The sequence below is a fragment of the Vombatus ursinus genome, unplaced genomic scaffold (assembly GCF_900497805.2).
Source record: "Vombatus ursinus unplaced genomic scaffold, bare-nosed wombat genome assembly UNPS02014951.1, whole genome shotgun sequence".
Taxonomy (NCBI): Eukaryota; Metazoa; Chordata; class Mammalia; order Diprotodontia; family Vombatidae; genus Vombatus; species Vombatus ursinus.
Window position 1 is genome coordinate 661,298 of NW_020954729.1, and position 27,137 is coordinate 688,434.

The 27,137-nt window shown below is 48.4% G+C and overlaps 1 protein-coding gene across 1 annotated transcript in view; it reads right to left on the reverse strand.

Moving 5' to 3' along the window:
* Positions 1 to 7,361: 7,361 nt before the first annotated feature.
* Positions 7,362 to 27,137, reverse strand: part of GABRQ (gamma-aminobutyric acid type A receptor theta subunit) — a 60,698-nt gene continuing 40,922 nt past the window's right edge. The window contains exons 5-10 of the mRNA XM_027845088.1: positions 20,729 to 20,949; positions 14,017 to 14,099; positions 12,473 to 12,610; positions 9,541 to 9,693; positions 8,123 to 8,376; positions 7,362 to 7,712 (exon numbers count right to left, since the gene is read on the reverse strand). Of these exons, the coding sequence (XP_027700889.1) occupies positions 7,362 to 7,712; positions 8,123 to 8,376; positions 9,541 to 9,693; positions 12,473 to 12,610; positions 14,017 to 14,099; positions 20,729 to 20,949 (1,200 nt within the window). The remainder of the gene's footprint in view (positions 7,713 to 8,122; positions 8,377 to 9,540; positions 9,694 to 12,472; positions 12,611 to 14,016; positions 14,100 to 20,728; positions 20,950 to 27,137) is intronic.

Genomic DNA, 27,137 nt, shown 5'->3' on the forward strand with positions numbered 1-27,137 from the left:
ATAGTGACCATGCCCATCCACGTTGTACATGTGGCATTCTCAGGTTTGAACCCATCAGTGTGACATATCCCACAATCACCCACTGTCCTCTGGTGCTAGAGATCCCACTGGATGATCCTGCTCTCAGAGGCATCCCAGACAAAGGCTCATTTGATAGCAGCCTATAGGACATGTCACCCCCTTCCAAAAGGCAACTGCCAGGTTACCAGTGCAGGTGGGTAGCTGAGAGACAGCTTGTCTTGAATAGCTCAGCACATCAGTTCTTTCATGTACAGAACAAGGAAATGTCAATGGAAAAGGCCAATCTCTCAGCAACACTCACTTTGGAACATGCAGAGGCAACATTGCTTTTCGATTAGCAAGAGGAGTGGGTAGGTGGGTGTGGGTGTGTGTAGGGAAGATGACTGGAGCCCCAGCTACACTAGGGAAGAGAGGCCCTGGGAGAGAAACACATACAGGAAAGGTAAGAGGAGGAGGAGGAAGTAAAGGTATTCCTCTTTGACCGCTTCTCAATCACATATACTATGTTTTTACATGCCAGTTAGTCCAAGAGTTGTTAAGACTAGTTTCCTTTGCCAGAAATAGCTCAGATTTGCCCTGAACTCTGGCTTTCTGGCTGTGGTTACTAATCAGGGAGGTCTAGCCCGGCTTTGGGACTGTGGAGGTCCAGAAGGCAGCCCCACAATGGCACAGAATGGACCAGGGGGGCTGCTAGCCGGCTCAGTGGTATATAGAGTCCATTCAGGGAAACATCAGTGAGAGGGGGAGATTTGGTCCCTCTTGGATTCCTTTGACCTAGCTGACTTAGATCTTAGGATGCAATCATCTGTGCCCCCCCCACCCCTGGGGTGGGGGAAGGGGTCTGTCTATACAGTCAATGCCAAATCTCCCTTTCCTTTGGGTAGTCTGTGGTTCGGTGGGTCTGTATGGTACATTTAGGGCATGAAATTCCTCGATCACCACCATCACGCTATAGCCCAGAGCTATCTGTCATCTCTCCATTCATTCTAAATCCTACCATTCAAGTAATTTTCCTAAAACATCGCTGATTACATTTCCCTTCCCCCATAAAACTCAACTTTCGATGGCTCCCCACTGCCTAAGGATTAAACCCCACTTCCTCTGCCTGGCAGTTGGGGCCCTCCACAATCTGGCCCCAATTTACTTCTCCTGCCTACTCTGATCCCCCTTTACTGTTTCTCTGTGCTCCTAACAGAAATGTTCCCTAAGGACACTTGTTTTTTTTTTTCCCCTCTCTCAGACCCTACACAGCTAGGCTTTCCTTGACCACTCCATTCTGGCGTGATTTCTGTCTCTTTCGAAGTTCCTCAAAGCCCTGGTCTCCGTGGGAGTCATGGGGCACTGACCTTGGTGTGCCCTGGGTTTGGAATGCTTTTCGCATGTGTGTCTGCCTTAGCTCACCTACTGGAGTGGGAGCTTCTCTGATGGTGGAGTTTGAATCTTCTTTAGCTGTATTTTCTCCCTGGCACAGCATGAGTGCTCAAGAAAAGGTAGCTTTGGATTAGGAATTTTTGCTGTCTTGATGAATTTCTTGCCTTTGAGGTCAAAGGCTTCATCTTGCTCATGTCACTAGACCCTACTCAGGGCCAGCATATTTATCAATATGTGCTCATAAATAAAGCTCACCACAATTAAATGGGCACCAGGTACAAGACCTGAACACTGAACCTCTTTCTAAAACAACCTGAGGCTCCTTCTTTCTTCCAACTTGAGCCCTGTTCCCCAATCTCAGGAAGGTGGGGATGAGGGACTCAGCAACCAGGGTATGCCACTCAAACGGATTTTTCCTTTGATGCTTCTTGGTTGTTTTATAGAGGTCTCTTTAGCTGCCTTAGAATGGCTTATGGCTAGGTCTTGCAATGAAAGGGGCATCTACTGCGCTATGCGTATGTACAAGCCAGTGAGTGACCAAGCAAGAGAGAGGGTGTTTGCGTGCGCAGATTTTTGGAGGTATGTGTGTGTGATAGACAAGTGACAGAGACAGAGACAGAGATGGAGACAGAGCGCTTCATGAGCCAGCCAGTTTCCTGGTGCACTTGAACCGCTTCTCACCTCTGTTTCTGCCCTTGACCCGTCAGCCACATCTTTCTCAATGTCTCCACAGGTGTGAAGGTGTACACACAGCACAACACATAGTACAAGGGCTAAAAAAAAAGCAGACCAAAAGGCCACCAGGCCTGGCTGGTGAAAGCAGGCCCCAGAAATGCTCTTCTGTGCTACCATGTCCTAATCTCCTGTTGGGGGAGACAAAGGTCATCTGTCCTCTAGGGCCCATGAGTCAGGCGACCCAGGGCCCCTTTTCTCTTAGTACAGCACTCAGCTCAGGGCTGCTCCATCAACCTCAACACACAACAGCAAGCTTATTTGGCCTACAGCAAGAAAACAAAAATAAGATATTCATTTAAGGGGACTATATACACACCCCCTTCTCTAGGGCTCTGCCCACCTCCTCCCCACGCTCTTTACTAGGCCTTTTCAATAGACCTCCAAGGTTCTCTCCCCTTCCTACTCTCTTTCTCTAAGTGTCTTCTGACCACCCAGTCTAGTCACTCTCTATCCCTGGCTTCCATGCCTTTAGTCCTCCTGTCCAACTTCAGACAACAGCATGTCCCTATTCTCCATGTTTCTCCAGTTCTATCTTCCAGTGGCTTTGCTGGGCTATCAACCATCTCCACTCCCATTTCTGACACACCACGGATTCTAGCCTCTCTTCCCCCTCATCATTTTGACTTCCTGCCTCTTTCAGTCAGAGAACCCAAACTCAGGCCTGAGAGGCCCGGTCAATGCCCAAGGTGCAAACTACCTTGCCAGGGAGAGAGGCCTTCGTTATTGGGAATGGCCCCACTGTTGGCCCCAGGGATCCCTCCTGCGGGGACGAGATAGGAGTCGCTCTAGGATGAAAAGGGGTCAAGCAGTGACAAGAGGTCCTGCTTGTTTGAAAGACTGGAGCTGTTGGTGCTGTCGTTTCTGCTGTCTGGATCCATGCACACATCACAGGGAAACTACATACCACCTGCAGTCAGGCTTGGCTCACTTGCAGCCCAAGTCAGAATCCCCTATGAGTGTGAGACAATGTGAAAACAGTGCCTGCTCATCCTGGGCGGTCTGCTCAGCCACAACCGGTGGCACCCCACCGGTCAGGCTGTCCGGAATACCAATGGCAGCTGCGCCTGCTCCTGGTTGGATGCCAGGAGACCCAAAGCCCACGGGCTTGAGTAAGTCCTCACTGCTTCAATCACGTCCCTTCCTGGAGTTCTTTCTCAGTCCCATCCTTACAAAGACCAATCACTTTCTAGCCCTGGGCAGCTTGGGGTTTCTACACTGGCTCCTCAAGCCAGAGGAGAACAAGGAGCAGGTGACCTGGGCTTGAATCCTGAGCACATTCTGGGTGAGGAACTTCAGACACACCCTCTTCAAGAGACAGCTAGTGCACCACAAGAGACTTTTGCAAAAAAGATGACAGAGATTTCTGTCGATTTCGGGGAGATGTGCGTGGTTCCTAGTTCGAGAACCACTGATTAGAACATACGATCTCAGGCATGCTAGTTCTCATAACTATTCTAGCAAACACCCACAGACAGCAGACAAGTACAGGCACATGGACTCTGATGCGATCTCACATTTATCCCATCATTCCTAAGTGTATGCACATACGCTTTCTCACATGGCACACCTAGAGAGGCACTCCAGCACTCTCTCTTCCACACACAGACACACACATCTCCTCTTTCACTTAAAGATCCAGGCACATAACAGAGAGTGTGTTTAACGATCTGGTATATGTCTCTATCTTTGAGTGAGGGATACACACACACACACACACACACACACTCTCACATGCAAACTCACACTCATTCTCACACACATTCTCTCTCACACACGTTCACACAGACTCACACACGTACAGACTCTTTCACACACATACATAAAGGTACATGGCAGACAGACACACATTTTTTCCTCTTTCTCTCACACACACACAAAGAGACCTCACACACATAAATAAAGGTGCATGGTAGATAGACACATTTTCTCTCTTTCTGTCTCATACAGGCACACACACAAAGATAAAGGTGCATGGCAGATACAGACACACGCACTATCACACACAAAGGTAAATGTGCGTGGCAAATAGACAGTCTCTCACATATACACAGACACTCAAAAATCCTGACTCAAGGACATAGGCGCATACTATACTGACATACAAATACATACAAACCTCACTAGTGACACACGCACATGGCAGAGAAGTGGGGGTGAATTCAGACCACAAAGTGATAAGTTCAAGTAGATATTTACATACACCTGTACATGTAAGAAAGTGACCTAAACATGGAAGGGGGGGGGAGAGGAGGACAAAGTAGGGGTGGCGGGGGAGGAAAGTAGCCCAGAGGGTTGTTGGTTAGACAGCTGAGGAAGTGCACGGCATGGTAAGGGGGAACCTAGTGAGTGACTGAACAGACAGGGGTACAATGGCAAGAAGTCTGGGGAGCCAGTGGAGTTCAGAAGGCTCCCCAGTGCCATTTTGAGGAATGCATCCATTTTGGCTCCCAAAGCTGAGAGTATAGTTTTAGAGTAACTTGAATGGAAAAATCTTACCAAATGCTCTCAGGTGGAGCTTTGTTTGTAGATCCTGTCATTTTGCTAGAATTGTGGCTAATCCAGGTCGAGGTTCCCTGCCATTGTCATTAGTCTGAATGGCCAGATGTTACTTGAACACTTGGTTTTTTGAACCCCTAGCATTTCTATCCTGTCACCCTCGGATTCCTGCTGGCTTTGAGCTCACCTGGCACCCCCAAGAGCTCACCTCTAATTCCGATGACAACCCAGTCTATTCAGGGATTCTTCGAGACCAGCCCCCAGGTGTTGTGGAGGTCAGTGAACCTTGGGTTTGCTGCTGCTGACCCATGGTGGCAGCAGAGATGAAGGAATCAGCCCTAGGCTGGGAGTCACAAGGTCTAACTGGCTTCTGCTGTTGGCTCTGCTTCTTACTTCCCGTGTGACTTCAGGTGAGTCACGTTTCCACTCTGGCCTCAAAATTTTGTAATCTTTAAAATGTGGATTATAATCACAAGGTTGATTAAATACAATCAAGCATATAAAAAAAACACTTTGACAAATAGAAAGCACGATACACAGGTGGGGAAGGGATTATTCTCTCCTCTTAAGGGTTTGGTCCCTGCCTCGGGGGTAGAGGCCCACGCAGGGTTTATCACCTCTGCTTAAAAATAGAAATAAGGGGGCCACAAAGAAGAGCTAAAAGATGATCCACCCCCAAAGAGTGCTAGAATACAAAAAGAAACCCCTATATACAATGCACTCAAATTGAGAATGGGGGTGGAAGGAGCACCTTGTTGTAATGCCTTATGCCGAGATGCCCAAATGGCCGGGGGGGAGGGGAGGCCGTGGTTCTAATCTCAGCTCCTATAGGGCAGCAGAATCTCTGACAGCCCTTAGGATGCCCCTTAGCAAAAGCCCCGGTCTTTTATGCGGGGAAGGAGCTGGCATTTTTAAAATGTCTCTTCTTGTGTGGCAGAGGGACCAGAGGGAGTCAAAAATTGATAGGAGAAGAGGAGAGAGAGAGGGAAAAGCAAAATGCAGAGGCCATCTCGAATTACGAGCAGTCACCACCTGGCTTATGGCCTTTGCCAGGCAGGGTTTAGAACATAAGACAATGGTTACTCTCAAAAAGGTACTTGCTTAAGGAATTCTGTTTTCAGATAGCAATACTTCGGGAAAGTTCTGTTATGAGGAGTTGGCTAGAATTTGACAGGTGAAAGCCACATTAAGTAGTATGTATTAAACAGAGTTGCCCACCTCTGAATTACTTTTGTTTTTCTAATTGCAGTTGGGATGCTACTTAAGACACCTTTTTAGTTTTACCAGGGCACCGGGTCAAAACAGAGTGTGCAGTAATGCCGAAAAGTGGAAAGGGACAAAGACATAACTGATAAAATCCTGAGAAACCCTGAGAAATGGAGAAGGGATAGAGAGAAATAAGGAAAAGACAAGAAAGGAGATGGAAAGAGAGAAAAGTAGAAGGGAGAGTTTTTAGAATCTTTCACCTTTTTTTTTTTGCAAGTCCATATTCATGAGGTCTGTTTTGGGTTATGGGAGGTAGACTCTGATGCTGGGGAAGAGAAAACTGTCCCGTTAAATGAGAGAGTTCAAACTTCCACAGCCGGCAGGAAGAGAACACAAAGCTAGCCTTTATCTCCAAGAAACAGATGAGCTTTTGTCTGCTTTTAACCCCCTTGGTCCTCTCATTTTGGTTTCTGTGAGGCTGAGTGAGGGTCAGCATAGATGGCTGTACTAGCTCCCCTCTTAACTCAAACCTCCTGCCAAGCTCGCTGCCTGCAGAGGAGGCCCATGCCACTCTGGGAGCTGACTGGGGCAGGCTAGGGGCCCCTGTCTACCCTCATTGTGATTTGGGTTGTGGGGCAGTAGGAGGAGGGGACAACATCGTTGGTCACTCCAGGAAATTCTAACATCTTTGTTACTCTCCCAAAGCACCAGACAAATCAGCCTTCGAGCTCCCTCTCTCTTCTCCGAACTCAAATTTTCTTTCTCCCTATCAACCTCTGGGTCAAATCTTCAGCGAATTTTTCACTCTGTTCTTTACCAATGAGTGTTGTCCCCACTTCCTGACTGTTTAGGAGACAGATGCTCACCAATTTCCCCGCCGAAAAATCAGACGGTCCAGCCGGGCAACTAGATAGGTGTCCCACTTTGGAACTAGATGAAGAAAAGGTGGAAGAAGTGGAAAACGAACTCATTTTCGAGGCCCATGAATTTTTCTTAATCTGAATGTGCTGGAAAAGTCAGAGCTTTCCTCCCCCTGGTCCTCAGAGTTGATCTTTGAAACATTTCTTCATTGAACAAGTGCCTACTATACGTGAGTGAGGGTCAGCATAGATGGCTGTCATAGCTCCCCTCTTAACTCAAACCTCCAACCATAACAAAGATCAGCTCAGTGAAGGCCAGGAGAAGCCAAATCCTGACTAAAACAATGGCCAACAAGAGGTGGCGGCATCTAACTTTTTTGTGCTTGTTGGCTTGGTTCTGACATTTTTTAAAAGGTGAAAGACTTTCAGCACAAAGCAAAATAGAGGTGCTAGTCTCTTCTAACTCCAAACACTCTTTCTTCCTCCTCTCCTTCTTCCTCTCCCTATCCTGACACACTCAGTATTTGCAATGTGCTGAAAAGCACAGAAAAGTCTAGAACCAAACTAATGAACCGAATAATGAAAGAAGGAACCAAAAGGAAAAGCAAAGTGAAAAGAACCACAGCGCCCGGGTCATAATGGCCTGATTATCTTTCCCGAGGTCATGGGGACTTAATTGACATAGTATAGCCAGTAAAAGAGGTTGAAGAAGGCAAAGGTGACAGGAAAGACAAGCCGAGACCACTTATCAACCACGCTGACATCATGCAGGGTGGGCATTCTGAGCTTCATCTTGGGGGAACGGCGGCGGAGGCGGCCACCACGGTGGCGGCATCCAGAGCTGCGGCGGCGGCGGCGGCTCCCAAGAGGGCTGATGACTGGCTGCATTGGCTGGTTAAGGGCAGCCCGAGAAGCTGCCCCCCTGCGCAGCTGAAGCCCAGAGATGTTGACAGATGCTTCAGATTCCTCCACCTCATTGGTTACTTCCAGAACACTCAAGGCAATGTTTCCATGGGCATCCACCTGTGAGGGGGAGAAAAGCAGCAACAAGGTTGTTAGCTTCAGAGAGGTAACTTGAGCGGGCCGCTTGGGTGAAGATCAGACCAGGAGTTCTCCCCACAAGGTCTGGGAAAAGACCTGGAGCAGTGGCTCCTTCTATTTGGTGGCCTTTTGGGAGGACCCAGAGGGCCAAGTCTCCTTTGTCTGTCTTAGAGCTTCCCTGGACCCAATTCAGAGGTGCCATCATCCCCAGATGATTTCTGGAGCTTGGGTAGACCCTGTAACCCTAATCCCAAAGGAAATCGTGGAGAGTTGCTTCTCACCCCTAGGCCAGGACACCCTTTCAGGCTTAGTCTGGGGAAGCTCTAGAACTGTGAAAACCCTGAGAGAGGGGTTCTGGACCTCATTAGTTAGTGTGGAAGAGGATGACCAACCTGGGGGCCTCTGCGCCCTTTGCCTCGCTTTCCCTGGGACTGGGAACGTTTGCCAGCCTGGGCCTGCCTGCTCTGCTCACTGGGACCACGTCCAAAGAAGGTGTAGTTAACAAAGGCATATTCCAGAAGAGCCAGGAACACAAAGACAAAGCAGCCCATGAGATAGATGTCGATCGCCTTGACGTATGGGATCTTGGGAAGGGTCTCCCGCAGGTGAGTGTTGATGGTGGTCATGGTAAGCACTGTAGTTACACCTGCAAACAACATAGGACCAAACCTGTCAGAAGGCTTGGAGCTGCAGAGGAGTCAGGTGTTGGGGCCAGTCTGTGGCTAAGGCCACAGACCACTACATCTGCAGCAAATTAGAATCAAGGAGGCACTGCCGGGGAAGCAGGGGAGGCCTAGTGGTATACTGGGTTGTGCGTTTGCTCAACTCTTTTTCTTAGTTAAAGGGAGAGATCAGTTTCAAGGTGAGGGAAATATTCTCAGAAATGACCTTGACACCGGGGCAGCTAGGTGGCACAGTGACAGAGCCCTTGCCTTGGAGTCAAGAGGACCTGAGTTCAAAGCTGACTGTAGACATTGACTAGCTGTGTGACCTAGGGTGAGTCACTTAACCCCGACTGCCTCCCCCCCAAATGACTCTGATGTCAAAATAAATGGCATTCATAAAGCTTACTTCTACTTACATCCAATTTTTTAAACCGCCTGGCTAGTAGGATACTGGAGTGAGGGTGGAAGGCTGTGTTCACGCATGTGGGTCTGGGAGGGCTAAGGACTCAGTTAGCTCTCGGTCCTGTTGCCAAGGAGACCAATTTTGTCTTCAGCATCCCTCCATCTCCATTAAGCCTGGTCCTGTAGCACCTTCTCCAGGCCTACCTTGGGCCAGGTTTCAGGCCTTTCAGAAGGGTTCAGGAATTATTCCTTCCAGGAAGTAGTTTTATTCTATCAAGAGCCTTCAGATCGCAGCATCACTGGTCTGGAGCTGGAAGGGACCCTGGAAGGCACGTAGTCTAACCCCCTCATTTTATAAAAGAGCCAACTGAGGCCCACAGAGAGAGAGGGACTTGTCTAAAGTAAGGAGCAGAGCGGGGATTTGAACCAGGTGCTCCACCTCCAGACCCAAGATTCGTGACTCTCCACCCCTACTGAATAGCGTGGGATGGATGGAGCCTGTGGTCCTCGTGAGCTCCATTCACATTGTCCCCATTGGTGCCTGGGGATCCCAGTCCTGCCTTCATGTTCAGACTAGCTCCCCATAGGCTTTGCCAAGGCAAGTGTCTAGAGAGCTTTTCCTTGGAGGGGGTGTGTGCGGAGGGTGGCAAGAAGTGTAATCATCTCAAAGGCCATCTCTCCTTTTCTGTATCCTTGAAAAATGGCTGCAATCCAGGGTGATTACTCCAGAGGCAGAGACTTACCTAGTGCCACCCTGGCAGCAGAAGCATCATAATTGATCCAGAAGGAGACCCAGGACAGGATGGTGATGAGGACAGAGGGCATGTAAGTCTGCAGGATGAAGTAGCCGATGTTTCTCTTGATCCGGAAACTCAGTGACAAACGCAGGTATGAACCTAAGGAGGAGACACCCCAGCAGGCCGTTCCTGTTATCTGGCAGTTGAAGCCAATTCTACTAAGGTAACGGGAATGGGGAGCACTCCAGGCATGACCTACTGCATCTAGGCTCAAATACAAATGCCTCTCTTTGGCATTTAGAGCTTATCATAATTGTGTTTCCTATTTATCTTCCCAGCCTTGTTAACTATATTACTCCCCTTTACACACTCTGTGTTCCCAATGGGATTCCTTTTCCTGCCCTTGGGCTCTTTCATATGCTATCCTCTTTGGCATCCTGCCTTTACCTCTTGGAACCCCTTCCCCAGCTTGCCTCAAGGGACAGCTTAAGTGACCCCTCCTATGTGAGACCTGCCCTGATCTCCCCAGTTGTGCCCTGCCAAATTCTGTGGTAATTGACTTATTTGTGTATATGCCGCTCCCCCTCCCCCACCTCAGTGGAATGTAAGCTCCTTGATGGCAGGAGCTATTTTACTTTTGAATTTGTATACCTAGGGCCTAGCATAGTACCTGGCACACAGTAAGCCCTTTAAAAAATGCTTGTTAAATTGAATTGAATCTTGAGGGAGGAGTATAAAGAGGCAGGCATATAAGGGAACAACTGTGGGTGCCTTGGAAGGATGTTCTCCAGTCACCTGCCCATTTATCAGCAAACCAGGCCTTGCTTGGGGCATTGACAATGCCAGGCCACTACCTCCTGGCCAATCTGCACTCAGCTTACTATAATCTGATGGCTGCTACGTGGGCTATACATTGGGGTCACCAAGCCAGGTCCCCAGGAGGCGGGAGCCCAACTGTCTCTGTCATATTGGTTAATAATGAACTGAACTGTTGGTACAGTGGTCTGTCCGATAGCCTGTTAGGCTCCTTCAAACAGAGAGGAGGGAAGGCCACCACGAGAGGCCCATGACTGGCCTGTGGAAGAGGAGATGTCCCCATGGTAATAAAGGTTCCTTTTCAACAATAACTCATGTTTTTGGAGAATGTTAAGGTTTACAAAGTGATTTCTTCATGACAATCCTGGGAGGTAGGGTTATTTCCCCCTCCTTTACAGGAGGAGAAACCGAGGTTCTGGGGGAGTGAGTTGTCCAGGACCAAATAGCTAGGAAGTGACTGAGCTGGCATTTGAGGCCTGCTGTCTTCTGTTGCTTTCTGTGCTGTAAAGGCTCTCTGAGTTTACCTCTAGACCTCTCTACCCTGTTAGAGTTTCCCTAAATATTCCTAGGGATCAGAGTATGCACAGCAGAGAGATCATTTCACCAAACCTGGTGAAGAGCTTGGTCATTTTCAAAGCCTCTAAGTGAGAAATCATTCCTTTAGCTTGGATTTGGTTCTGGCATGTAGCTGGACTTTGGGAAACTTTTGTCTTATTCCTTGGCTCATCAGCTTGAAAGTGAGACTGGGCCAGGACCCCCAGAAACTCAAATGGTAGCCACTAGCCCCTCTAAGCAGCTAGCTTGCTTCTTAGGAGCAAGTACAAACTAAGTTACAAAATGCTGGGATGAAAGGAAAAACTAGTAGCATATTTTTAGAAAAGCAGAGGAAAGCCCAATGGAAGCCTAGGCTGTTGGGCACGGGGGCAGCTGCTTCCAGGGCTGGGAGCTGGTGGGGAGGAGGATTCCATGTGACTAAAAATGAGATTCATAGGCAGGCACCAACTGAGGGAGCCCTGCATCCTGGGCCAACTAGATGATTCTGGGCTGGAAGGGTCCCAGGGCCATCAAGTCTAACCGAGGCCTAGCATGGGGAGGTGACCTACCCAAGGTTACCCAGGTATACTTCTTGGCGCTCTGGATTGGGCAGAAGGAAGTTTTTCCATGGTCTGTATGTCAACCTGGCTAGGGGCTGTGACCCAAGAAGAGAGGGGCTGGACCACTAAGGTAGAGCCAGTCTGGACTTGGAATCTGTCTCCCTGGGTGTGGAGCTGTCCCTTTAGCACTAAATTCCCTAACTCAGGAGGCTGTCTGATTTGTCTTGTTTTTCTTGCTTGACTTCTGAGGACCATCCGAAGGTGGAGATCCTTCAGTCAGGACAGCAGTTCAGCTGCCCCATGAGCCCCTCTTACAGAGCAGAGGATGCCAGGCAGATGGGTGAGGTGTGGTTCCTTGAGGAGTGGCTGACCTCTCTGGGCTGAGCTCCCTCTGAGACCCTGGCACATATTGATTCTGTGAGGTAGGGATGAGGGTGCAAAGAGGGGAGGGAGAAGAGGCTTCTCTCCCTGGAACCACCCTCCCAGGAGCACTTAGGCTGGGTCAGGGATAAGAGAAAATCAAGAGACGCACAGACAAGGGAGACAGAGGAGAAGGGGCAGGAGAGAAATGGAGCCTGTACTGACTGAATGAAAATGCGTTTATTAAGCGCTCACGATGTATCAAGCACTGTGCTAAGCACTAGGGATACAGAGGAAAAAAGCAAAGGCGGTCCAGAGCAGGTAAGGGGATGGGGAGAGGGGAATAGAGAGAGAGGAGGAAGGGGTGATAAAGAAGTAGAAAGAGAGCGGGATAGGGAGAGGTTGAGTCAGAGTCAGACACACACAGACAGAGAGGGACAGAGAGACAGAGAAAGAAAAAGAGAGAGAAAAGGAGATAGAGAGGATGAGAGAGAAAGAGATAGAAATAGTAGCACAGAGACAGATGTAGAGGCAGAGAGCAAGGCAGAAAGAGACAGGGAAAGAGATAGACATAGAGAGAGAGAGGCAGAGACAGAAACAGAGGCAGAAATAAGAAAGGGTCGGAGAAGGGTAGTTAGTGGTTTGGCATGTGGGTTTCCGGGGCCCACCTGTGGTAAACACCACTTCTCGGGTAACCAGTCTTTGCTCCATGATGGTAAACTGAGGCAGCTCCAGCGTATCCATCCCAGTCACAGCCGAGTCATTCCCTTGCCAATAGAACACGATGTCATCAACGGTGTAGCCATCTGGAAGGTGGAGGTGGAAGTAGAGAAGCAAGGAGATGGGTCAGTTCTAGAACATACCTGCAAGAGTCAAGCCCACTCCTTTCTTAGCAAATATCCCCCGGGGGCAGGAGCCTGTGAATGGGGTCTGCTTTCCTCTAGGCCCTCAGCTACCAGTAGGGACGCCACAGCTTAGGACATGCAAAGGTGCTCAGTAGCCCTTTCAGAGGGCCACCAGGGGGTGCTTCCTATGGACCATGTGGACAAAGGGCAACTTGAGAGTTTCTGAGTTAAGGGCCAATGGCACCCCATCCTGTCACACATATTTGTGGATGCTTTGGCTTTAATCTCTCAACGGCTTCTCAGCTGACCATACAAGTCTTCCTATTAACACAGTTGGCAATGCAACCCTTGTCCCTAATTCTCCCCTTCAACCTAGCCCTTGCTGCTTTTCTAGTGAGGTAACTGCCCCCCCCCGACCCCGATCATGAACACACACACACACAAAGGGAGAAGCATTGGTGTACGGGCTAATATGTGGTCAGCTGTCTGCGCCTGAGTCTTCGGCTAATATTTGTACTCAGGATGAATGAGAAAGCATGGAAAAGGATGAAGCCTTTGTTCTAAGGCTCCCAAAGGTCAGGCCTCCCCTCCCTCAGGTAACTTCTGTCAACAGGGACCCTTTCAGAGTCAAAGATGCCAGCTCAAAAGCCCAGAGTTAATTTCAAATTCTTGAAGTGGCAAAAGACAAAAATGTTAAGGACATAAATTTTGCTTCCCGCATTCTGAGTGAGGCTTACAAGTAATGGAGAACAAAAAGAAAAACTGGCTTTAGCGGTAGCAAATTTCCCAAGAGTGTCTCATTATAAACAAAATCACAGTGTAGGGAATTGTGTATAATTCCCATTCCACTGTTTTCTTGGTCATAAACTATTCTCAAAATACCAAGAGGTACCAAGCATGACATCAGTCATTAGTGCCTTCAGGATCTCATTTACATTCCATTTCCAATCATGCTGAGCACAACAATTTACTGTTCACCCTAACCTTTCAAGAAAATAACTAGTACTTTGTCAGACGCATATATACAAATAGAGCATCAAGATTTTGGACAATGCCTGTGTTAGAATTCAATTGTCTTATGTACGTTTGAATGGGAGGCAAAAAGGTAATATATTTGGAGAATGGTTGGAATTAAAAAAGGGTTCTGATTGCATTTCATCAGTCACCAAGAAGGAAGGATCAAGGGTCTCTCTGGCAGCTGGAGACTCAAAATCACCTGCACTGGCATGCATCTAGAGGCGGGGGCTTTGGAAAAAAAGCAAAGAGGAAGCACAAGCTGCCTCCAAGCCCCTCCATTGCTCCTTCCTTCTTCTGACCCACAGAAGCTGGAGCAGAGGGAAGAGAAAGGACCAAGAAGGAATACGTACAACTTTCAATTTCGAGGGTGCAATTCTGCTGGTCCAGGGGGTATCTTCGCAGATCCATCATGCAGGCGGCAGTCGTGGTGATTCTGGGCAGGGGAAAGAACATGAAAGAAGACATAAGAGCTAGGTGGCAGGAGGGGCTGCTGTTTCCATGGCAACTGGGGAGACTTGGGGAGGGGGCTGGCAGGAGGGGAAGGGAGGGTAATGCATTCTCCATGGCATGTGGTTCCAATATCATGAGGCATTTCAATCTGCCTGAGCTTATTCAAAGGGTTGTTGATTTCCCAGGATAGCAGAGGTGGAAGAAACCTTTTGGGATCATCTGGTCTACTCCTTTCATTTTAGAGGGGGGAAACTGAGGCTGGCCTGGGAAGATGTCAAATAAAACACTCAAGATTACACAGCTAGTGAATGGTGGACCAGAGAACCGGAACCCTTGTCCTTTCCCTTCAAACCTGGCACTGCTTCCACTGAACCAGAGTTTTTCCAAGTAGAAGGGATCTTAGACATATTCTAGTCCCCATTTATTATATTTTTTTGCTTAATGATTATTTTTATGTTTTGTACCAATTTTCTGAGATAGTATATATAGTGATTTAGTTAAGAGTTTAGAGGATCATAGGCTCCACTCCACTCACTTTAGATGGAGAAACTGAGGCCCATGGAGCATAAATGACATATCTAAGGTTTCAAATCTAGTGACAGTCAGGACTTGAACCCAAGTCTTCTGACTCTAAGTTCAGTGATCTTGCCACTAGGCTTCTCTCTCTCTCTCTCTGTTTCCCTGTGTCTCTCATTTATCTGTCTGTCCATCTATCTATCTGTCTCTATCTTTGAATCTCCCTACCTATCTGGTAAGAAGATTAACGAGCTGAAGATGTAGCGGGGAAGGAAAGAGTATTGTGTGTGCAACAAAGGAACCTAGAAATCTACTGAGATTAAAAACAGGAAAACCAAGCCCCTGGGAAGGGCTGAGAGACATTTGTCTTTGGGAAGGTCGGCCCAAAGCCCTCAGAACCAAGATACCTCCTGCAAATTCCTAGGCTCCTTGGCAGAGCTGGTGCGAACCTGGGAGGTCCAATGCCCTGATTTTACACACAGGGGAACTGAGGCACAGAGAAGTTAGAGGACTCCCCCAAGGTTACACAGCTCCCTGAAGCTCCCTCTTGCCCCATGCAGCTGGCAGTGTCTGAGGTCATAAGAATGGAGGTGACACGTGGTGTGTGTATGTATGTGTGTAGATAAGCCTGTATTATTACACACAACGACCTGATAGCCTAGGGAACACACCTGGAGCTACTGGCATGCATGTGCAGTGGAGAGAAAGGGTGAAGGTTTGTGCATAAGTGGACACGACGGGCAGCTGGGCCAGGGTGGGTCATTGTAAATTCTAGGCTATGTCCTAAGTGTGGGTGTGTATGTGGCTGAGGTAGAGGTCCTGGGAGGAAAAGAGAGAACATTGGGGGAGAGAGGTAAGGAGTGGGATAAAAAAAAAAAACCCATTCATGTCTTATGTAATCATTCCCATAAGTCCCCCGTGTCAGTCTGCACTGTCCTCTTCATCCCAATCCCCTTCAAAGCTCAATTTTCTCTTTCTAGCCTCACTGAGTTCAATTTCCATTTTGCATAGTGTGTGCACGTGTGTGTGTCTGTTCACCTCACCCCTTTAATTAGCAATCCCCAAAGCATTCATCAACTGGTGCACTTGTTTATGGAGCGGGGAAAAGCAGTGAACTGTTCACTGGGTGCTGAGTTGAGCCCTGTGGTCTGAGAGATGGGCCCAGGATAAAGCAGGACGGGGCAGGGGAACAAATGGACAAAGGACCAATGCCCGAGAGAACCCCCAGAGAAAGGGTGGTCCAAGGTGGGGGGGCGGGCAGCGAGCCAGAGGAAGAGATGAGGGGAAGGGCAGAGAAAGCTGCAGTGGCTACCTCACTGTCTCTTTAAGAAATCCTATGTGCTAAATTTATCTCTCGGCTGTCTGGGAAGACTGTTTGTGGGAGATGAAGCCTTGAGGAGACTTTTTGCCACTGTCTGCTGTGCTATAAACAGATCTGGAGAGACTCAGGGAGTATACGGGTGCACACACATGCCTCACACACACGTGCACATACACATTCCCTACATACATATATGCACACACGCACATGAACACACACACCTCCATCCTCCTTGCCTTTGGCTCCAACATACAAACCACCCTTTGGGGGGGAGGGGTAGGAGAAGGGCTTCCACTGGAGCTTGGCTGATGAAAGGAGGCACGGAGAGGCGAACCAAGTCACCCATGATAAAATTGTGATTAATGGAGCCCATGTAGTTTGGTTCCCAGGCAGGGCCAGGGAGAGAAGAGCAGGCACTGTCTTGGTAGTAATGCCAGACAGGGAGGATGGGGGACACATTTCCACCATGGGATCCACCTTCTCTTCCACATTAGCCAGGGCAGAGGGTCCTCCTGGCCTCTACCTGTCTAGTTATGGATCCCACCTGTGAGAAAGAGCATCTCTAGGAAGGGGTTCACTGCCTTTCTCTCAACATGTGAGTTGAACAAAGCAAGGGAACAAACATTGTTCTAGGCAACTTGCTGGACCTTGTGGGCTGAAAGTGGCCACCAGCATTCTTCTCAGGGGAATGGTCTTGTCTTCCAGCTTCCCAGAAGGTTTCAAGAGCTCCCCTAGGTTAATCCTGTTGCCTGTGTCTTGTCTTCTTGTCTTGCTGGTACAGTGGTGCTATCATTCCAGGTGGCTACTGGAACTTGGAGGACATTAATGTTGACATTTGGCTATGATGTAGTAGTAGTTCAGTCATTTCAATCATGTCCGACTCTTTGTGACCCCATCTGGGGTTTTCTTGGCACAGACACTGCACTGGTTTGTCGTTTCCTTCTCCAGCTCAGTTTACAGATGAGGAAACTAAGGCAAACAGGATGAAATGATTTGCCCAGGGTCCCACAGCTAGTAAGTGTCTGAGGCTAGATCTGAACTCAGGAAGATGAGCCTTACTGACTCCAGGTCCAGCACTCTATCCACTTTGCCATCTAGCGGCCCTGGCTATAATGTACTCAGCTCTTTATTCGAGGTCTCACAGGTCTGGAGGAAGTGTGGCTGGTTGGGGCTCAAACCAGGTATGCCGGAAGTGAGCTGATGACAGAAAAAAGGACTTTGACTACTTAGTAAGGAATGCATTTCCACTCCTTGGTAGAGGCTGGGGCCCACAGGGAGAATTCAGACCACCGAATACAAGAAAGGGGTACCATTGCTCCTGTCTGCCCTCTCCTTCCCCAAGGCCTTTGGTAGCCAAATGTCTTTACGGGGATACCTGAATGGCATGGTGCTAGATGAGAAGGGCACAGATGGTGGAGAGAACGATGGTGGCAATCCATCTCTTCCAGATCTGGGACAGTAGTACCCTATCACCTTCAGGAGGATGAAGTGGGAGCCACATGGCAGGAGGGGAGTTCTAGTACCCCCCCCCCCCCCCCCCAGGCCAGGGATCCCAGACTGGCTCTGGCATCTCCTGCGAGGTATAAACTTCATTGATGTCCTCACCCAGATATCAAAGGGTCCATTGCTCTCCAAACTTCATGGCTATCACTGCAAGAAGGAATTTTGGTTTTCTTGTAAAAGTCTCTTCTTTGTGGTACAAGCTACCACTTGTTGACAAGAAGTGCTGTTCCAGCAGCCCTTGGAAGGAAGGCTTCTGCTTGCTCTTCAGTCTTGGTGAACAGCAAGACAAAATGGTGACCCGAATATTTACAGTGCCTCTTTTCGTTGTGGCAAACAACTGGAAACTGAGTGGCTGTCCATCAGCTGAGGAATGGCTGAACAAGTATGGTACACGAAGGTGATGGAATACTATTATGCTATGAGAAATGATAAAGGAGATAGTTTCAGAACAACTGGAGAACACTCCTATGAACTGATACAAAGTGAAGTGGGCAGAACCAGAACAATTTATACAATGACAACGACAGTGAAAAACAAAACAACTTTGAGAGACGTAGGAACTCTGATCAACACAATGACTAAGCACAAATCCAAAGTACTCATGAGGAAACATGCTGCCCACCTCCAGATAGCGAGCGGATGGACTCAGTGCAGACTGAAGCCTATTTTCGTTTCTTTCTTCTTCTTCTGTTTGGTTGGGGGATTGTGACTAATGTGTGAATTTGTTTTGCTTGACGCTACATATTTGTAACAGGTTTTGTTTTTCTTGCTTTCTCGATGGGTGGGGGAAAGGGGAAGTGTGAGGGAGACAATTCGGAACTGAAAACAAAATAAAACTGAATAAAACCCCCCCAAAATAGCAGCCTGAGGTTCCCATCCTTCCCTATTGCCACTGTGTACCCAGCTGACTGGCTCAGGATACTACCTGAAGAGACGCATCAGGCCAGCCTGATGGTTTGGCACCACAACCCAGCAGTTTCCATCTTGGGATGTAGGTCCAGCCAATCCACCTCAGTGGGGATTTCCTCATTCAAGTCATATGTTTCACTTCCTACAATACAGCTTCCATAACCCTTTGAAACAACATTTCTCATGGCAGCTCCGAGGGAGATGATCTCCATTTTCCTAATAGGAATTTGCCAAAGAGTTAAAGTTGCAGGACACCTAAAGGCTCTGGTGGTCGCAGAAGGCTGCCAGATATCACCAGTGGAGAATTGCCCAGGAGAAGCTGCAACAAGGATTTCATCAGAGAGGTGTATGCCCAGAAAAGGAGGTGGACAGGTCATATAGTATGAGCTGGGGATGTCAGACGAACAGCTCACTGTGGCTCCATTGGTATCCATGCCATATTAAGAGGTCTAGAGGACCTCTGCTTGACTCCTAGAGGAAGACCCCTATGGAGGATATGGATGAGAATCACACAGTATGAGAAGGGATGGATAGGTTGTGATTTGTAAGTATTCAGTAAGAGTCTGCTGTCCCCAAAGGGAAGCTCAGACTGAGTCCTCGTTCAGATAGCAAGGCTTTGCCATGCACCATTTTGACTCTGAAAGCTTAATTAATGCCTTAGATGCAGCTCTGGTGGTAATGGTCTCTTTCCAGGATGTGGTTTGTTCTTTGCTATCTCTGATGGTGACTTGGGTTGATGAGGGCTCGGAGGGAAGCTGGAGGCCAGAGCCTGAATCCTGGCCCCAATTCACCTTTTTGTGTCCCTAGTGGCTGCTTCTGGTCCACAAGAGATTGAAGCCTCGCTGAAGGTCAGACCTTTACTAGAAAGATGGAAACCAAAATCTCTTGGGAGTTCTTAAGGGTCCTTCACTAGAGGGCGCTTGGATCCTCATACCCATGGCAAGGAAGACATCTTGTTTCTAGTGGAGAGAGAGACTGAGAGCCAGCCAGAGCCTGCAACAAGGCAGGGCAGTGGGGAAGCGGGTGGGGGCCAAGGAAAGTCTGGCCAGTCCTTGGACACCTAGCTTTACAACGTCTGGAAAGGTGGGGAGGATTTCCTCCAGGTTGCGGATGGCCACAGCTAGGCTCACAGCAGCCCATATCCTGGTCCTCTGTGACAGGGGCTCCTCCCTTTCCCTCTTGGAAAAAGAGAAGGTGTTTGGCTGGCCTCGAGACTCTACTCTGTTCCAGCAATCCCAATGCAGCAGATTCCAAAGCTTGCCTGCGATCTTGGGAAACCTCTGGGCTCGTGCCTTGGTTGCTTTGTTACGGGGAAGAGTCTGCCTGGTAGATATCTCAGGGACTTCTACCTTTTTCCTTCAGGGCCATGTCTGGGTTCTTGGGAAGACACGAACTCTAGGCCAGCTGAATACACTGATCCTAGGTGACTGGCTCGGGCACCAAGCTCTTCTTTTCCTATGGCTTCTGGGGGTAACAAGCCCTTTGGCAGAAAAGCCAAATGACCTTAGGTCCTCCTTCCTTTAGGCCCTTCTGTACTTGTTGGGATGGCTGAGGCTAAGGCCCAAATTGGGCTATAGAGGTAAAGAGGCTTGGAACTCAGGGTACAGCAAGAGGAAGTCAAGTTGGCTTAGACAGGAACTGCAGTGGAAACCTGATTGTTTTTAAATGGAATGAATATATTCTGAGGATTTGGGCTGACTGAATATTATATTTTGGGCCTGGGGGAGGATCTGAGGAGCAGGAGCCAGAGGAAGGAGCAGGCAGCAGTGGAGGTCTATGGATCCATGCGGGCATGTGAATGTGCATGTGTGTGCCCATACATGCATGCATGCAGGCTGCAGGTCACCAGCCCTTTGGGGGACAGAATTGGGAGCACGAGTAGTTGTGGCTGTGACTATGCTATGGACACAGCGCTCATTCCTAGGGGAAGCAGCCAGGGTGGCCTGCGCCCCTGGTTCAGCAGAGAACTGCAAGCCTGATTGTGCTGGCTGAGCCCACTGCCATGGTTGGGCACCACGAGAGAACACACCTGCCTTTACCAGTCTCTCTTTGTCTCTGTATCTGTCTCTGTCTCTGTCTCTCTCTCTCTCACTTGCTTACTTGAGTTCTTCAGACATTTTATGTTTTTTTTTCCTTTGACTAGATGAGAAGCTTCTTGAGGACAGCAACTCTACCTTATGCTTCTTTGACTCGCTCCTCTCCCCCTGCCCCACCTAGATAATGGGACCTTGAAAAGAGTACACCCCCAGTGTGTGTTGCTGAAGGCCAACACAAGTTCTTCGTGCAGTGCCCACTGAAGGGGAGGTGGGTTTCCAGGCTGTCTGCCTAGTTGATTGTGAGTTCTCGACTCCTAGAGGGCATACCTGAGGCCGTACAGGACCGTCCCATCGGGATGGAGCCGGATCATGCGGTTCTTCACAGTCACTCCGTGCAGGAAGGATTTCTTGTCGTTCAGAAAGTAGGTGTCAGGGAGCCACAGCTGATCAGCCACACGGTTATCCAAAGTCAGGTTGAAATCAAAGTCACTGTATGCCAGGCGCTTGTCCCTCCAGCTCTGCTGGAAATACATGGTGATGGTGTAGTCCTGTGGAGACATAAAGGAAAGCCAATATATTGAAGGTAATGTGTGTGTGCGTGTGTGTGTGTGTGTGTGTGTGTGTGTGTGTGTGTGTACAAAGAATGGGAGCTAGGGCTCTGCCTAGGGAGTGGAGGCTAAAGGCATCCCTATGGCATGGAGATGTAGAAGATGCTGTGGCTCCCTACCCTTCCGGGGGGTCCATCAAGTTGTCCTCCACTAGCAAGGCCAGAGAAGAAGAAGGAGATGGCCCAGGCTGGGGACTGAGGGGGGACCCACTGCTCTAGTCCTCTAGGGAGGCAGAGGAGGGGGCATGCCCGATTTAACAGCGCTGCGGGGACAACAAGGACCAGTGTCCAAGAGGTCAATCTCTTTTTTCCACCCAAGCCATTTGCCTTCCTCTGCCAGTACTCAGAAAGACAAGTTCCTGCGAAGTGGAAGCAGGCCAGGTAGGAAGTTCCCCAGTGGGATCCAATCTTACAGCCCCCTGGGTCCCACATCTTAAAGCCAATACTGTGTTTGGAGAGGAGAGGCCCAGGAACACAGCATGGCTGCCAGGCCAGAGAGGGAGACTCAAAACCTTTCTTGGTTGTATTGAACTAGCTTGGTTCACTGGAAAGATTATGGGTCTGGGCAGCAAGAGGTCTGGGTTCTACTCCTGGCTTGGACAGGGCTAGGGACTGGGCCTGTGATTTGATTAGCTCAGGGAATTCCCAGGTGCAGAAGCTGCCTCTGCCAATGCAGGTAAGAACCATCTCTGCAACTCACAGTCTTCGACAGTCGCCTAGACAACTGCAGAGTTAAGTGAACTGCCCAGCTGTAAACAGCTTTACAGTTACAGTGTCCAAAGCAGGATTTGAATTCAGGGCTTCCTAAATGGGTACCAGCTGCATAACTTTCGGCAAGCCACTTTTAGCTCTCTGTGGGCTTCTCATCTGTAAAATGGGTATAATAATCCGTCTGGCCTCTCTCCCAGGCCGGCTGAGATGAAACTAATGTGCTGATGCTTCCACACCTACGTGCAGTATTGGGATCATGCCTGGTGTGCAGAATTTCAGGACAAACTTCACACTTGGGTTCTATCCTAGGCTCTGTCTGAGGGGGAAACTCCCCTAGCATGTGCACATTTCCCTGGTGACTAAGCTAAATCAGCCTCTGCATAAGTGGCTCCCTTCTTTTCCCTCCCCAGCCCAAGTAGAGGACGCTCACTGGAAGGGGGAATGAGTAAGACACAAGAATGGGGTCAGTCCACTTGTGGTCTCTGTAGTACAAAGAGAGATCCCACCTGCAACTTCCATTCCCCTGTGGGCACAGCAATGAGGAAGGCACCGTCCTTTTTCACAAACTACTTCCATTGAGCTGCAACGGCTGTTTTTCACAGTTACACATCAGAAGTCACAATCCTCCTTGCCCATTTCAGCATTATCAGCAAGTGAGTTAGGAAAGGGACCCATCATTAGTGTAGCTCACGCCCTGAGCTTCGTAGTTGAGCTCTCCAAGGTCCTCACACCATTAGCTGCGTTTCCTTCCTTCTTTTCCAAAACGATGGAGTGTGAACCAGTAGTCTAGTGATTGCTGGACACTGAAGCCTTTCCCAACAGCCCAACTGGTCCCCCTCCCTGCCACAAACATGCATACACACAGTGCTGTGGCTCAGCCATCCAGCTAGTTTTCAGCTTTGGGTCATGCAGAGTTAGGGGAGCAATGCAAGAGCGTGGCTGAGCAGGCTGTGTTAGTCGCTTTGAAGCCAGGTAGCTGAGCAAGGACAAAGAGGTCTAGTTCTTAATAAAGAAGCTCAGATTCTAGGGAAGTACGAAGGGCAAGAGGCAAACGATTATCTCCATACTGATCTCTGGAATATAGCAGGCAAGAGGAGTCAATGGCCGTAGTTGCTCCAATAGCTGCCCAAGGGCTTTTGCTGCCAAAGTTTTAGGCTGGGATCGATCTAAGGTCCCTGCTTAGTGCCGCTCTCCCCCATTATTTGGCCAGTTCCTAAGCCCTGCGGGCAGTCTGATTCCCCTCTAGTCTCCTTTGTCCATCCTATACTACAAGAAGATATTAACAGTGAAGAACATCACAGTCTCAGAGTTAGAAGGGCCCTCATTAGCCATCTAGTTCAACTCATCCATGAACAAGGACCCCCTCTACAATGCACCTACAAAGTATTCGTCCAGTCTCTACTTGAAGACCTTCAATGAGGAGGACTGAGCACTTAGCAGGATCCGTTTCTCCTTAAGGGGACCCAGGCTGCTGTGCCAGGGCACTGATCCTGGGCCTGGAGGTGCTGGAAAGAACTCTGCACATGCACCTAGGACACCTGGGTTCCTACTATGAGTCCGGTGGGCAAGTCACTCCATCTCTCTGAGCCTTAGCTTCCCGACCTAAGAAATGGGGACACTGCAGGGTTGTTGGGAGGAAAACACTTCATAATCCTTGAAGTGTTACAGATATTCAAGCTACTCTAATTATTCCCTGGTTTGGCCTGTGTTTGTGTCTATATCTGCCCATGGCTGCTTGGAACTCTCCAGAAGAAAAGGGGTATGCAGAGTGGTGACATCACAGTTAGCCGCACGATTCAAAAAATGAAGATTTTTTTTTCCACTGAGGAGGAAACACAGGAGCCTAGACTGCTGACCTCACTGCTGGCTACCAGCTGGCTAGAGAAAGTAACCTCCTCCTTCTCTCTGGTTCAGGAGAGATCTTAGGGAGTCCCCCTCCTACCCATCCACCCAGACAGCTAGATGAGGTGGACGGTATGCCTACAAAGCCCTTGGGCCCATGCAGGTCCACTGAAGGCTCCTGCTGCTCTCCTCTCATCAGCACCCACAACCTTCTACCTTCCATTACTGGCCTAGGAAAAGACCCTCCAACTGGCTATTTGCTAGCCACTGGGGTATTCTACCACACCTCGAACCTAACACATTCACAATGGAACTCTCATGGCACCACTGTCCTCAAGTCACAAGGTCTGAAGCCAAAGTCACCTTTGGCTCTTCCCTCCCCTTCACTTGCCATCTCCCCCCTCCATCCAATTAGTTCCCAAGTCTTATTGATTCTACCTCCACTCGATCTCAGATCCTGGTCCTGTAACCACTCTGTGTATCATTATCTTGGGTTTAGACTATTGTAGTATCTACCTAAATGGTTTGCCAGCCTCCCCTCTCTGATCTGCATTTCCTATTGCTGCTAGCATGCTCTTCATAAATTAGAACTCTGATCACGTCACTCCTCTACTCAAAAGCCTGCAGTGGCTCCCTAGTGTTTAGTTACTACTTATTTTGATGTTCAGGACCTTTCTGTCTGGCTCCAACCCACATTCCCAGCCTGACTTTACACTACTCTCCCTTCACACATTTCATAAATAAATCCGTGAAGCCTCCCTTGATGTCACCAGCTAGACATGACTTCTCTTTCCTCAATTTTCTCATGCTTCTCTCTTTGATCTCTGCTATGCAACGATTATATTCTAAATGGGGGGAGTACAGAATACTCCCCCTAATGTCATTCACTGGTTCTGTGAAAATATAACTCTAGGTGAAACATATTTATGGGGGCCAGTGAGTTCCATAGCAACAGAGTTATAAATGGAAGAGCTGTTCCTGGGCAGCCTAAATTGAGACCAAAAACAAAGCTTCCAAAGTGTCTTTAGAGAGACCTGCAATTAAAGCAGGGCTAAGCTGGGCAGGGCTGCTGGGATATGCCAGAAGACCCAAGGTGTGCAGATAAAATGCACTAAATTTTTGCATGGATCCTTGAGGAGAATGGTGGGGGATGGGTAGGAAAGGAATGGGGAGATGACTGGCTTAAGGATAAGCAGCCAAAAATCCAGATATTAATCTAGGTGGAGGATGGGAATCCCCAGATCTGTAGTTTAAGATCTCATTAAAGATGATAATTCTCAGATGAGTCTGGGCATTGTTTCTTTAAAAACAATCTTTTGCTCACAGCTTGGCAGGGATAATACATCACCCCCAGATGCACAAGGCATTTATAAAAGCATACTGAGCTCTAGCATGAACTGCAGAAAGCTGGGCTTGGGGGAGGGAAGTGTCACTGATTTCATTTGGAAGCTAAGACCTGAGGGGCTAAATCCTCCTGACCTGAGCCCAGCGTCTTCAAGTAACTAGAGGAAGGCCAGTCACCAGTGGGGCAGTGACTCTGACCTTGCAGGGACTGGGCTAAAGGTCTTAAAAAGCTCAGGTTTTATTTATCTTTTCCTGTCCTCTTTCCCTTTGTCTTCCAGAAGCAACTAGGTGGAACTATTAACTCAATGCCTCTTTGTCGTGAATGGGGCTGCTGCTCACTGCTGCTAAGGATAAACTATATCTAGTGTTTAACACGCTATTCAATATCACACATTTCTATTTCTTTCAGATGCACAAAACACCTTCCTCCCAACAACCCTACTAGAAAGAAGGGGAGCAAGTGAATATATTGAGGAATAAGGAACTAGGGAGCCAACTTTCAAGTGGGGATTGGAAACAGTGCATTATCAATCTAATTGTGAAATGACATTGAATGGGGAACTCTTTAAATGATGTGTGTATGTGGGGGGGGGTCACATCCACACTCTAAGCTCTTTGAGGGAGGGACTATATCTAGCTTCATAGATTCACAGCATTTCAAGAGTTGGGAGGGTCTTAAGGGGACAGCTAGTCAATACCATAAGAGATATCCCCTCAATAGCCTATGTGCCAAATAATTGGTTATCCAGCCTTTGCTTGAAGACCTCAGAGGTGGGGAACTTACTACCTTCCAAGAAAGTTCATTCCACTTTGGGTCAGCTCTAATTGTCCAAGCCAAAGTGGCAAAAGCACCTATGTTGTTGATAAAGGCTAGGATGAGGTTTTTTTCTCTCTAGGCACCAACATTTTCAGGCTGATGGAGAAGAGGGGGAGGCACGGGGTAGTTAATATTCTGAGTCAGTGATAAGTTGCTAGGCAACAGAGAAGAATAAATGCTTAAGGCAAATGATTAGGAAGAAGAAAGAAGTGATACTGGGATGTTGGAGGTCAGCCACATCCTTTGGATGGTTGGAAAGAGGTTCTGCAAAACCCAATTGAGGGCTAAGCATTCACCCAGAACACATGGAGAGACACTAGGCTGAAGAAGAACCCTGACCTTTAGGCTACTGCTATTTCATCAATAGTGAGATGGAAGAAGAAAGCACTTTGGAGTACTTAGGTCTGATCTCAAAGTTGACTGTTTCCTCTCCAATTCAGGACCTGGTTTCTTGGGTAGATCTAGAACCCTGAACCAATCCAGAGCTTCTCAGGCTGTGGAGACGCAGGTTCACGCAACTGAAACCCACGTGAGACTGATGTAGGATTTTAAGAGCCAGTCTGCTCATTTACGATGAACTTACATAATGTGAGTCAGACAATAGTGACATCAAGGGTTGAATGCCTGGACACAAGGAATAGTCATTAATGACTCAGTGTCAGCTTGGAAGGAGTTTGCCATTGGGTTGCCCAAGGGATTTGTGCTTGGCCTTGTGTTGTTTAATATTTTTATCGATAACTTGTATAAAGGCATAGATGATGTGTCATCCACAAATATGATAAGCACATCATCTATGCCTTTATACAAGTTATTGATAAAAAAAAATCACATGTTGAGCCCCTTTACTGAGTGGGGAAATGAGGTCCAATCGCACCCAACAGTCATGCCTGATTACATCCATTGTAGCACACAGCGTGCTTGGTGGGCTCGAGTCCCAGTTATCCTAAGTCAATGTGTTTCTCTCCAGTGCTACAGAGATCACATTTAAGGAGAATGACCACACTAGTTAATCTTTATCTTTATCTGTGGAGGTCACTCCTGTATTTCCTAACTCCTCTCCAGTGGGTTACCCTGGAGAGCCCTGAATCACTTTCTTTACCCAGTTAGGCATAGATCACCAAAGTACCACACAGGAGGAATGATTGCAGATGCTTACTTGCTGAAACAGGACAACATCCAATTGAAACTGGACATGTAAGACCCAAGGAGTTATCCTGGGGGCCTCATCATCATGATTGTCACATATATCAACAAATGATGATTCAAAATTCATTCAAAAGGTCACTGTTCTAGATTCAGCTCAGAGTCCTGACTCTGCCTCTTGCTGCCTGTGTGACTTTGGACAAGTCACATAACCACTCCGAGTCTTGGTTTTCTCATCTTTAAGATGGAGTTAATTACTATATTAACTCACA